Consider the following 13,811-nt stretch of genomic DNA (forward strand, 5'->3'; position numbering starts at 1 on the left):
TGGTGGGCCTTCTTGGCAGTGGACTCTGCTTGGTTAGACGAAGTCAGGTCATTTGTGATATTAACCCCGAGGAACTTAAAGCTTTTGACCTGTTCCACCTGCACACAACCATTGTGGATGGGTCGTGCAGTCCGCTACTCCTTCTGAAGTCAACAACCAATTCCTTCATCTTGATAATGTTGAGGGATAGGTTACTGTCTTCGCACTATGCCACCAGGTTCTTAATTCATTATTACCCAAGATTACCTCAAACTCATCATTACCCAAGATACAGCCTACAATTGTGGTGTCATCAGCAAACTCATATATTAAGTTCGACGGAAACTTGGCTACACAATCATGGGTGTACAGTGAGTACAGCAGGGGGCTGAGTACACAGCCTTGTAGGGCACCGGTGCTCAGAGTGATTGTAGAGGAGAGCTTGTCCCCTATTTTTACAGCCTGGGTCCTGTCTGTGAGGAAGTTGAAGATCCAGCTGCAGATCTGGGTGCTAAGACCCAGGTTCCGGACTTCAGGAATCAGTTTATTTGGAATGATGGCATTAAAGGCAGAGCTGTAGTCAATGAAAAGGAGCCTTACATATGCGTCTTTATTCTCCAGGTGTTCCAAGGAGGAATGTAGTGGCAGAGAGATGGCATCTGCAGTTGACCTGTTTCTCCCATAGGCGAACTGCAAAGCAGCGAGGTTGACTGGTAGGCTATGGTTGATAAAGGAGTTTATTCCTTCCATAGATGCTGCCCAACTTGCCCAGTTCCTCCGGCATTTTGTGCGTGTTTCTGGCATTTACAGTATCTATTGTGTTTTAAAATTATTCGCTGTTTTTCCGACTGCCTTTTGTGGAGTCCAGAATTTGCTCACAGTCGTTCAAGGCACAATGTCACTAGACGCTGCCCATTGACAACAAACAACAAAAGCCGTTTCACTGAAGAATTTTACAATCCCATGAAGGGTTATTGTTGCTTTAAAATATGGCTGTTAACATATGACAGCATTTTTGAATTATTATTGCAACACGGTACGAAGTCTGAGACCATTATAAACAGCCAGAGTATTTCAGATATGACAAATTATGTACTAAATTATAAACTAAATTACTGGAGTCAATTTGTTCTTTGTGAACTCAGTGAATTTCATCATCTGTAGATTTTCTCGAGATTGTCACTGAACTGGCCTGTTTGGTGACAAAAGGCTCGTTACAGGGAGTGGTCGATAACGTTGCAAACTTTGGCTGTTGAAGCACCGAGGAGATTATTACCATTTTCCTGATGGTTCGATCGTTGCCAACTTTACGAGAGGAGCGAAATGTAATCCGGCGACGGCACCCTATTTTATAGTCCGAGGGTATTAATTACAAATCGCAGGTAATTCAACATCGATTCTTATTCCTTTATTCTAACATTTTTGTAATGTCTCCGAAAGAAAAGTCCTAATGAAAGCTGCCGGTTTAATCTCTCAGCAGCAAACTGATGTGGGAGACGATAATAAAAATATATTTCAGATACTTTTGAATCTCCGGGTTGATCGTAGTTTGTTTTTTTTTGCATGACGCCAAATGTCGAATGAAAATTGAAGATCCGTTGGGAATCTTTCTTGGGTCTCTTGTGCTCGGGGACTGTACCTTTACATTTTGTAACACACGAATAAACTGCAAAGCTCGACAGAAGCAACAGCTCCCGCGGAAACATGAAGTACATGTTCTGTGGCCATAGTTTCTACGGAATCTTATAGTTACAGCACAATACTACATACAAGACATTTTTTTAATAAGTCATTCAAATTGAAATTTATACAGCGCTTCTTTTAGTGTTTATGTATCCAGGGAGAAATAGAGGAAAAAAGTGGGGACTATCCTTTTTTTTCGCGTCAAGTCTGATTTGAATTGCTGACTTTTGACACTGCCAGCTAGTCCTCGGAATATATTAATGAACGAAAATGTTTCGCAATTCTTCGCAGCTCAGGGTATCGAGGGAATAGCACATCTATTTTGCAACAAAAACATGCCGGATCTGTGGAGAGAAATGGCAGTCGACGATTCGGGTGTACTGCAGACGCCGATCGTCCTTTTTCCTCCACAGATGCTGCCTCGCCCGCTGTGATCCTCTTTTAGTCAGTGTCTTGCGTGACTTTAGGGCGTTGCGATAAAATAAGAAGTACTCAGTGACGTATAATGAGTTTAAATATATGCCACTATATTTAAACTAAAGAACAAAACTGTGTTAACAAGAAAATGTCCCAATAAAAATTGCACTCAACAATTCAATGGACTGTTCACTTCTCAATTTTCTAGAGAAGGGGGCTTCAAAGTTTTACACGTTGCTTTGTAATTTAGCTGCCCTGTCTCAATTCTTTTTTTCTTGTGAAGATATCATTTCTTCGCATTATGAAACGGCTTGTACATGTGATGAATTTCTTCACAGCAAGTCTTTGTGACGGTGATTGCCGACGAGAGGTTTTCCAGCCTCCTTGACACAAAGGATTTTGCAGTGTACAGAAAAGTCACTTAGCCCATTATAATTCTTCTGTCAGCGGGATCTCGTCATTTTGTGCCTTTCTCCCATTTCTTACATATATCCTTCTCAATTCTGCCTATCCAAATGTTGACGCACTTCTCTTCCTAAAACCTCTTTTTTTTCCTTAATTTTTCTTCAACTGTTGTTTCATGTCTCTGTTTCCACAGCCTCCGTATATGGGATTGGCTATTAGGACCGAATCTTTGGACTTCTCAATCTCACATGAAGACGTAGATTCCATTTTCATTTAAAACAAAGATAGGTGGATTCTTGAATATTTAGGGAAGTTTAACTTTGTGCTTGCTTCTATCTTTGACTTGAACTGTTTAATGGATTTACAGTATAGATGGTTTTCTATTTCTATTTTTGTAGTTTCTTTGCCTGCAGCTGTATCACTGTATCACTTTGTTACTAAAACTGTTGCATGGACTATTCTTATCAAAGACATTTTCTTATATGTCAAGTTTGAGCTAGTTTTCAATACCAGATTGCCACAAGTTATTTGCTATTTTTTCTTTTGAATCCTTTCTTTGTTTCTTAGTGTTATGTGTAAAGTGAGTTAGTGTTATGAACAGCTAATACAATGACTATCCACATGATATGCATCTCATTCTTGAATGCTAAAGAATTCTCTTGACAATATTATCTCTAGATCCAACAGGAAGGAGTGTCAGAACATTTGGATATGGCCAAGTGTGGAAAGGCAGACAGACACTGAAGCAGGTCAAAATAATAGAGTCATAAAGATTACAGCACAGAACCAGGCCCTTCGGCTCATTTAGTCCATGCCAAAACTTTTAACCTGCCTAATCCCACTGACCTGTACTGGGACCATTGCCTTCCATTCCCCTACCATCCATGTACCTAGCCAATCTTCTCTTAAATGTTGAAATCAAGCTCACACGCACCATTTGCACTGGCAGCTCATTCCAAACTCACGAACCTCTGAGTGATGAAGTTTCCCTTCATTTTCCCCTTTCACCCTTAACCCATGACCTCTAGTTGTAGTCCCACCCAACCTCAGTGGAAAATGCCTGCTTGCACTTACCTTATCTATACCAATCATTCTTTTGTATACCTCTTTCAAATCTCCTCTTGATCTTGTACATTCCAAGGAATAAAGTCCGAACCTATTCAATCTTTCCATATAACTGAATTCCTCCAAACCCAGCAACATCGTTGAAAATTTTCTATGCATGCTTTCAACCTTATTTACATCTCTCCTGTAGGTCGGTAACTAAAACCACACATAGTACTCCATATTAGGCCTCACCAATGTCTTATACAACTTCAATATGACATCCCATCTCCTGTACTCAATGCATTGATCTATGAAGCCAATGTGCCAAAGGCTTTCTTTACGACCCCATCTACCTGTGATGCCACTTTCAATGAATTATTGACCTGTATTCCCAGATCCCTTTTTTCTACCACACTCCTCGGTGCCCTGCGGTTCACTGTGTAAGACCTATTCTCCTTGGTCCTACTGAAATGCAACACTATGCACATATCTGCATTAAATTCCATCTGCCATTTTCTCAGCCCACTTTCCCAGCTGATCCAGATCCCACTGAAAACCATGATAGCCTTCTTTGCTGTCCACTACATCCACAATCTTGGTGTCATCCACAAATTTGCTGATCTAGTTAACCACATTATCTTCCAGGCCATTGATATAGATAATAATACAATAATACAAACAATAATGGATACAGCACCGATCATTACGGTACTCCACTAGTCAAAGGTCTCCAGTCAGAAAGGCAACCATCTACTACCACTCTCTGGCTTCTTCCACAAAGCCAATGTCATATCCAATTTTCTACCTTATCTTGATGCCAAGTGACTGAACCTTCTTGAGCAACCTCCCATGCAGGTCTTTGTCAAATGCCTTGTCAAAGACCACATAGACAACATCCACTGCCTTGCTTTCATCAGCTTTCCTGGTAACTTCCTCAAACTCTATAAGACATAACCTACCATATACGAAGCCATGCTGACTATCCTTAATCAGTCTGTGCCTTTCCAAATACGTATATATTTGATCCCTTACACTACATTCCACTTTCCCCCCTGTTAATGTCAGGTTCACTGGTTTATTTTTAGAGCCTTTCTTGAACTGCTCTATCCTCCATTCTCTGGTACCTCACCTGGCACTAAGGATGATTTATATATCTCAGTGAGGGCTCCAACAATTTCTACACTTGCCTTCTGCAGGGTCTGACTGAAACATTTTGTCAGGCTCTGGAGATTTAACCACCCTAATATGCCTCACAACAGCAAAGACTTCCTCCTGTAATCTGTACAAGTCCATGAAGCTGATGACACTTTGCCTCACTTCTGGACTCTGTATCCATCTCCTGAGTAAAAACAGGTGAAAAAAAAATCCATTTAAGATTTCCCCCATCTCTTTTGACTCCACACATGAATTACCATTCTGATCTTCCAGATTTTGTCCTTTGCAGTCCTTTTGCTCTTAACACATCTGTAGAATTCCTTAGGATTCTCCTTCACCTTGTCTGTGAAGGCAACTTCATGCCTTCTTTCAGACATCCTGATTTTTTACTTAAGTGTTTTCTTGGATTTCTTATTCTCCATAAGCACCTCGTTTGTTTCTACCTGCCTATACCTGCAATGCACCTTTTTTTTTGTATAAGAACATTCGGATATGGCCTATGTGGGGAGAGAGAGCGAGAGAGACTGACTGAAGCAGATCAACAGTTCACTGACTTTAATGAGAATTGTTGCAGAATTTGAAAGAAAGGGGGAAGAAAACAATAAATGCTAGGCCAACGGGACTGTAAAGTAAAACTCAGAAACTGAAAGCCAAGTACCAACACTGTGATAACTGAATGCTAAATGAATACTACACGTCCACGGTGTGTCAAAACGGTGGTTCTCCTCCCCGGACATGGATGAGGGTAAACAGAGAGCGTAACATCGCTGGGCCAAGTCAAAAGAAAGAAGTTAAATACCACCATAATGAAACAGTGATTAGCTGGAATGTACATACTCACAAGCGCATTTGCCAACCCCAACCCCAACCCTAGTGCTCAGCCTGCCTGCAGGGGTGCAAAGACCCTGCAGTGGAATACATGGTTGTGATAGGGACAGAGAGAAGGGGAACTAATGACCTGTCAGCCTAACGTAATACCTCACATGCTCTTCATCATTTCATTTCGCTGGCCCTGACCCTCTTTCTTCAATATGGACATCCAATCCCTATAGACTTCCGTTCCCCATCAGGAAGACCCTAAGGCTTTCCAAACAACAGACCTAAACAGTTCCATTTCACCATCACTATCCTCTGTTTGGTAGAACTGATTCTGACACTCAACAATTTCTCTTTGAGCTCTTCCCACATTCTCCAAGCCACCAGTATCACCATGGGCACAGGTATGCCTACCTTTTCATTGACTGTGTAGAAGTGTCCATGTCCCAATGTTCCTCAAATCTTATTCAACTACATTGATGCTGCTTCATGCACTCATGTCCAGTTCGCCAATTTAATCAATTTTGCATCCTACTTCTACCCCACCCTCAAATTTACTTGGTTCATCTGTGACACATCTCTCTTCTTTCCTGATCTTTTGTTCCCCTTCTCCAGAGACAGACTATCTATGGACATCCTTTACAAATTCACGGACTCTCACAGTTATCTTGACTATACCTCTTCCCTCCCTGTCACCTGAAAAATTGCTGATCCCTTTTCTCAATAACTCTGCCTCCACCACATCTGTTCTAGAATATCAAGGAGTTGTTGTTTATCAGAAAATGGGGCTTCCCTTCCACCACTCCACTATCAACGCTGCCCTCACCCATATCTCTTTGATATTACCTGTGTCTGACTCCATCCATTCCACAACTTGTCATAACAAGGATAGGGTTTCCCTTGTCCTCACATACAGTAACACCCCACATGCCTCTGTATCCAGCACATCATTCTCTGCAAATTCTACAATATCTAATAGGATCCTACTACCAGGCACAACTCTCTCTCCTACCCCATTACCCCCTCCCCTACTTCCCACAGAAAACACTCTCTGTATGAATTCCTTGTCTACTTGTTGCTCTCCATTGACCTCCATCCCAGCACTTATCCCTGCAACCATGACAAATGTTACACTTGCCCCTACACCTCTTCCCTCACTACCATTTAGAGCCCATCTAGGTCAGGCAACTCTTCACCTTTGAATTTGTTGTGGTCATTTATTGTATCAGGTGTAACCTCCTCTACACTGGCAAGACCTAACGCAGATTGGGAGACTGCTTCAACAAGCACATTTGTTCTGTCCTCCCCAAATCCCAGTGACCACCCATTTGAACTTGACACTGCTATTTCCATTCCAGCATGTTGGCCTATGAACTCCTACCATGATGTGGCCAAACGAAGTTGCAGGAGCTACAACTCAAACTCCAGGGTAAACAACAACATCGATTTCTCAAACTTCACCATGATTCCCCGGTTTTTATTCCCCTCTTTTATTTCCCTTATTCTGGTAGCCCTTTCACCTCATCTGTTCTCCCTAATCCTCATGAACTGCCCAAGACTTCCCTCCAGTTGTCCACCCCCCTCCCTTACTCCACTGTCCTCTCCTATCAAGCTTCTTCCTCGACCCTCTGCATCTTCCACCTATCACTGTCCAGCTTTTCACTTAATTCCCCTCACTGGTCTCACCCATCGCCTACCAGATTGTACTCCTCCCCTTCCCACTAACTTCCTAATCTGGATTCTCTCCGCTTCCTCTCCAGTCCTGATGGCCGGTCTCAGCCCATTCATCTCCATACTGTAGATGGTGCCTGACTTGCTGTGTTGCTTCCGCATTTTATGTGTGCCAGTGTCACTTCATGTTTTTCTGTTACCAAGCCACACCTCCTCCTAACCCCTTTCTTTTCCCAATTTCTATCCAGGTCCACAGTAGCAAACTAGTCTCTACCACCAGAGTCACCCCACTGAAAAATAATTAGCTCACTTTATCATCCCATTCCCACAGTTCCAGCAAGGAAGAAAGCCTATTGCTCTACCCACTTATGAATTGTGAGATATTTGAAGATATAAACATATTCATAGTTAAAAACATATCCCCACCATCATGTCCCACTGCTGTACCATTGCCTTTTGAAGACTCTCCTTTATTTTACTGTCACCAAACAATTGATACTAGAGCGTACAATCATCACAGTGATATTTGATTCTGCGCTTTGCACTCTCTGGAGTACAAATCAAAGTAAATATAATAAAAATTTAAATTATAAATCATAATTAGAAAAGAAAAAGTAAGGTAGTGCAAATCAGGTCCGGATATTTGGAAAGTACGGCCCAGATCCGGGTCAGGATCCTTTCAGCAGTCTTATCACAGTTGGAAAGAGGCTGTTTCCAAATCTGGCCGTATGAATCTTCAAGCTCTTGAACCTTCTCCCGGAGGGAAGAGGGACAAAAAGTGTGTTGGCTGGGTGGGTTGTGTCCTTGATTATCCTGGCAGCACTTCTCCAACAGCATCCATTGTAAAGTGAGTCCAAGGATGGAAGATTGGTTTGTGTGATGTGCTGGGCTATGTTCACGATCTTCTACAGCTTCTTCCGGTCTTGGACAGAACAACTTCCATACCAGGTTGTGATGCACCCTAGAAGAATGCTTTCCACGGTGCATCTATAAAAATTAGTGAGGGTTTTAAAGGACAAGCCAAATTTTTCAGCTGCCAAATTTTTTCAGCTATATTTTTTCCTCATATATTGTGTTTGCTTTTATCCATACTACCTTGATTGATGGAAAATTAGCAGAATTACCATGCACATTCCTTTAGATGGTAACCAGATTCCAGTCCTCCAGAAGAACCTTATTTGGATCTGTGGAAAATATGGTCAAAGTTTTCTCTTTGAATGGAGTGGAATGGAAGAAAGTGGCATCCATCATCAGGTTCCTCCACCATCAAGGCTATGCACTTTTCTTATTATTACCATCGAGCAGGAGGTACAGGACCCTCGGGTCCCACACCACCAGGTTCAGAAACAGTTATTGGCCTACAACCATCAGGCTCCTGAACCACTGTGGATAACTTCATTCACCTCAATGCTGAACTGATTCGACAACCTGCAGATTCACTTTCAAGGACACTACACCTCACATTCTCAGTATTATAGTTTTGTAATTGCACAATTTGTCTTCTTTTGCCCATTAGTTGTTGTCAGTCTTTGTTTATGCATAGTTTTCCATGAATTCTAATGTATTTCTTTGTTTTCCTTTAAATGCCTGCAAGAAAATGAATCACAAGGTTGTATATGGGGGCATGCATGTACTTTGATAATAAATTTACTTTGACATCAAAGCTGTCAGGTTAAAATTGTTTGTCTTAAATTTATTTGAATCATTTAAATTTCAGATTTGCTGAAAAGAAGTTTTAAACAGACCAATGGGCAAGGGAGCACATCAACCTTCCAATATGAATGACCAATGTAAAATCAAAGTGCCTCTTTACTTCAATTTCAAGCAGCTCCTTTACATGTTTCTGGTATCGCTGACACTGCTTGTGGTAATTATAAACTTTCAGCTCATCAAGGTGTGTAAAATGGTATTCTGAAAAATCGATCGATTAAACTGAGCATGAAGAAACAATATTTAAAAGCTTTTCTTTTTAACACCAGATCAAAGAGGAAAGGATCAGATTGTTCATAGTTCTGTTGTAGCCATTTTGACCAGGAGCTGTGTTTCTCCCTGTTCACCTTTGTGGTTTATGAGAGCAGGGAGAGGGGCCAGACGCTCTTTTGGAGATGTATGAGAAAGTCATGTCCTTTTACCGCATTCCTTTTTAATTACATTTCAAATGTAGGCATGACACCACCACTTCAATGTCGCATTGGGATCTGGGTAGTGAGGATACGTCTTCCTGCTGAGTGTTAAAGTATTAGTGGGAAGCAGGCATTTTGATTCATGGTCCCCATGTCCTTTGGTTTAGCCACTAAGAGCAAGTGAGCTAATTTTATTGTACTAAGATTATCCAGTTTTAAATCTCTTAAATAACACCATTTCCTTCTGATATCCTCCTCTATTACATGACTTCAATGTTGAAGAACAGAGGTAGTGGTAGCTTTTCAGCACATTGATTCAGTCTGCCAGTTTGCCTTCTGTTGTCTACATTTCTGCTATTATTACTCACAGGGGTTAAGTATTTGGTGTTCTTAGATATTTCAGACTGGGAATAAGTTGCTCAAATTATTGTTCAGGAAACACTTTGAATAGTTAAGTGTACAAATGATGTAGGAAAACTAATTTTGATGAACAGCTCAGTAGATACCCTGTGGTTTCTGATACTTTGACTAAATTATTTCCCACTGTGTAACCTTGACTATACTTTCAGGTCACTTGACCAGTAACGTGGTGTCATGATAAAGCCCCACCCTGTTGTTTTTTACTTTTGCCATACAACGGAAGTTATTGGGCAGTGATTGGGTATAGAAGCACTGTGTAGATTGTTTTCTTTTCTCTCACCAACTCTGGAATTCTGTAATACCTTTACCCAGACAGGAACTCACTCTGGGGCACCTTCAGTCTGATAAGTTTTCAGAAGTACCACGTTACTTGAGATGGGTGTTTCTTATGGATGCTGCAATCCTCAAAGGAAGGCACAACTTCAGTAACCCTGTACTTCTCTGGTCTCAATATGACTTCATCGAGAAGACAGTGGGATTCATAGCTCTGGATAGACTCTCTGAATTCCCTTGTAGTTGACAGATAAATCTTCTAGGAACATCTCAGATGCCAACATAAAATATTCAATACTGAATTATTTTTCTTTCCACAGTCAGATATACATTCACTTTCTCAATCAGACTCCCAATGGAGCAGGTATCCACCTCTAAAGAATTATTCCACAATACAGCAAGACATGGAAGTGCTGAAGCCTGATTGGACACACAAGCTGTTGCAGTATGGCTACCAGAGTCACAGCTTTACCCCTGAGGAAAGATCAGAAGGTGCAGCTGTATTGAAAATGATTGAGTGGCCAAAACCTTCAAACTCCAGTGTGCCTTTCCGGAAAAGCAGCAACCCATCACTTACACGTTTTGTTATTTTGAATTCTGAAAAGACTTTCTATGTTGGAGATCAGCTACAGGTGATGGTGCGTATGTACAATTTTGAAGGAAATCCGAAGCAATACGGGGGTGACTATCTCCAGGCTCGGATCCACACTCCAGAGCTGAAAGCTGGTTCAGCAGGAACGGTTATAGATCACCAAAATGGAACTTATCACATCAATTTTACTTTATTCTGGCCAGGAAAAGTCCACGTGTCTGTTTCACTGGTTCATCCTAGTGAAGGGATCCAGGTACTTTGGAGACTTTGTGAAGAACAGCCATTTAGAGTGTTTTTGAAAAGTACCTTCAAATATGGGGCTATTTCAGAGACTACAATATGCAATGCATTTTTACCTCAGACTAAACCACTTTGTAACTTTACTGACCTCAGGACTGGAGAGCCTTGGTTCTGTTACAAACCAAAAAAGCTTCTCTGCTCTTCTCGTGTCAACTATGACAGAGCAGGATATGTAAAACTGAATTTGAAGGGGGAAGATATTAAATTTTTCCAAAGGTATGTTATTTATTTCCTTTCAAATATAACTTAATTTCTTGATTTAGCTAAACTGTAGCAAGATTGCTATGCTGACATTTTTTCTTTTTGGTCATGTATAATCTGGATCAGTGGATAAATGTGCTGAAAATGGCAAATGTAATTTAATGCAGACAAGTACAAGTTGTTGCACTTTGGTAGGACCATCAAGGGTAAGTCTTGCACAGAGAATGGTAGAGCACTGAGGTGTACAGTAGAACAAAGGGATCTGGGAATACAGGTCAATAGTTCTTTGGAAGTGCTGTCATAGGTTGATGGGGCTGTAAGGTAAACTTTTGGTACATTGGTCTTCATAAATCGTAGTATTGAGTACAAAGTATTGATGCTATGTTAAAGTTGTATAAGATGTTGGTGAGGCCTAATTTGGAGTACATTTGCAGTTTTGGTCACCTACCTATAGGAAAGATGTAAATAAGATTGAAAGAGTACAGAGAAGATTTACAAGGATGGTGCCGAGTTTAGAGGATCTGAGTTATATGGAAAGATTGAATACTTAGCACTTTATTTCTTGGAATGTTTGGAAATTTGATAGGGATATACAAAATTATAAGGGTAATAGTCAGGATAAATGCTCGCAGGCTTTTTTCACGGAAGTTGGGTGGGATAATAACCAGAGATCATGAGTTAAGAGTGAAAGGTAAAAATTTAAGGGGACCTTCTCTCAGAAGGTCATGAGAATGTGGAACAAGTTGTCAGTGCAAGTATTGCATGCAAGCTCGATTTCAACGTTTAAGAGAAGCTTGGATAGATACATGGAAGGTAGAGGTATGGAGGACTGTGGTCCCAGTGCAGGTCAATGGAAGTAGACAGTTTAAATGGCTCAGCATAGGCCAGATGGGCCAAAGGGCCTGTTTCTGTGCTGTACTTTTCTATGACTCTGACTAATTGATTCTCAAAGATTTAACCTAGATGAAAGCCTGCATCTCCAAGTCACCACCCAGCTAACAGGAGTCACCTGCTACACATTTCCAACTCATCACCTGCAGTCTATTTAAACCCAGCTCTCATCCACAGTCCTTATTCACCCATCGAATCAGCCAGTCACAACCAGCTGCTCCTAGTCACTGTAACCTTGTTGCCTTGTTGTGTTAAGTATGGGTTCTCTCTTGTTTTGTGGCCTCTCATAGCTTGTTATTTTGCAGGAAAAGTTACCGCCCACTGCTAGGTCATCTCTGCTGCTCTGCATTTGGGTCAAGACTCCTGTATGTTTCCTGACAGATAAGTGTACCAGTGATTGACCTGCAGAGCTTGCTATCCTAAAGAAAGTAATCTGTCGACAGGCACACACAATCCTGAAACAGCAGGAAGCTATTAACACTATAATTCTCCATTTCAGTACAGGAATCCCATGACACTCAACCTCCTCCCTGATTCCGGTGCCTGAACGCTTCAAACTGATCCCCAGTGCCAAGCCTCGACTTCCTGTCCCAGCTGGCCTTGCATTTCAAGCTCCGGCCATCTCTGTATGTTACAGACTGAGCCAAGACTGCCCTTGTGTTTCTCTCATGATTAGGTGAGCTCTGACCTGCACTGCTGTGAATTGGGACAATAAAACCCCCATTCGCAATGAATGTGAAGATTTCACAACCTGAGATGCGCTGGATTTTCAACCATCCATGAGGTACTGGTTGGACGCTTCGCATGCACCAATACTCACGCTCAGTTCTGTGGAATTTCGGAACCTCATGGCAGAGTGCGGCTGGAATGCAGAAGCGATGCTGGCACACTACCATCACGGCCTCTCAGAGCACTTGAAAGAAAATCTTTCTACCCAGGAAATGCCCACTAACATCAAACGCCTCATCACTCTGCCTCTTCTAATTGACAAGTGTCTTATGAAGCAACTCTGCAGATAATCAGCTAGAATCTCAGTTCCATTCCCAGAACCATTTCAGGCTGCAGGACCTTCTTTACCAAAGCCTCCAGAAACCAGGTAGTTAGGGAGAACTCCCTTAAACCTTACCACCACCCCCCCCCACCCACCCAACCACCAAGAGCGTGAGCATCGGCAGAGAAACAAATTGAGCACTTCCTGTGGTACTGCCAATCACCCATGCATCAAATGCCTCCTGCATCTAGGAAGATTGAACCACCAGGAAGAGACAAGGGACATTCTAAACGTTAAGCTCCCTCCAGTCCTTTGTTCCTGCACTATAGTACGAGCTCCTGCAGACATTGGAGAGCATCCTGAGTCCACCCAATACCTCCTGATTGACTGACCCAACACTCCTCTTATCTTGTGTTACCCCTGGCTCTCCACTCATAACCCTCACTTCATCTAGTCATCAGGTTTACTGCTGGGCCGGAGACCCACCTGCCTGCCACCTTAGTTGACCTTTCCCTGCAAATCCTTGGCAACTTCGGACAAGTTTTCTAGGATAACCTCCAGCAGACTGTTGGAGAAAATAGAGATAGTCACCATAATTATCAGACTTGTCTTCAATGTTATTCTTGAAAGCCCTCACAAATAGATGATAAATGAATGCAATATGTTGTATCATAAAACTTGTTATTTCCTTTCGGGTTCTTATGACCTCCAGTGTGGGAGTTAGACCTTTATCATTTCAAACACAAGTTTCTTCACACTGTAAATCAATGCCCTCAAAGCACCTTGTGTTATTGGACATGGCATAGGTTCAGAGCATCTCCTTGCTGCAGGCTGAGTGTGAACACAC

At 41.8% G+C, this 13,811-nt stretch overlaps 1 protein-coding gene across 2 annotated transcripts in view; it reads left to right on the top strand.

Annotated features, from left to right (window-relative positions):
* Window positions 1–1,208: 1,208 nt before the first annotated feature.
* The window catches only part of LOC140727636 (NXPE family member 3-like), a 30,975-nt gene continuing 18,372 nt past the window's right edge, over window positions 1,209–13,811 (top strand). The window contains exons 1-3 of one of the 2 annotated variants that reach the window (XM_073045240.1): window positions 1,209–1,361; window positions 8,891–9,067; window positions 10,310–11,097. In XM_073045240.1, coding sequence (XP_072901341.1) covers window positions 8,921–9,067; window positions 10,310–11,097 — 935 coding nt within the window. In that variant the 5' untranslated portion in view covers window positions 1,209–1,361; window positions 8,891–8,920. The remainder of the gene's footprint in view (window positions 1,362–8,890; window positions 9,068–10,309; window positions 11,098–13,811) is intronic. The other variant, XM_073045241.1, reaches the window with a different exon arrangement.

This window comes from Hemitrygon akajei, chromosome 5, assembly GCF_048418815.1.
Source record: "Hemitrygon akajei chromosome 5, sHemAka1.3, whole genome shotgun sequence".
Taxonomy (NCBI): Eukaryota; Metazoa; Chordata; class Chondrichthyes; order Myliobatiformes; family Dasyatidae; genus Hemitrygon; species Hemitrygon akajei.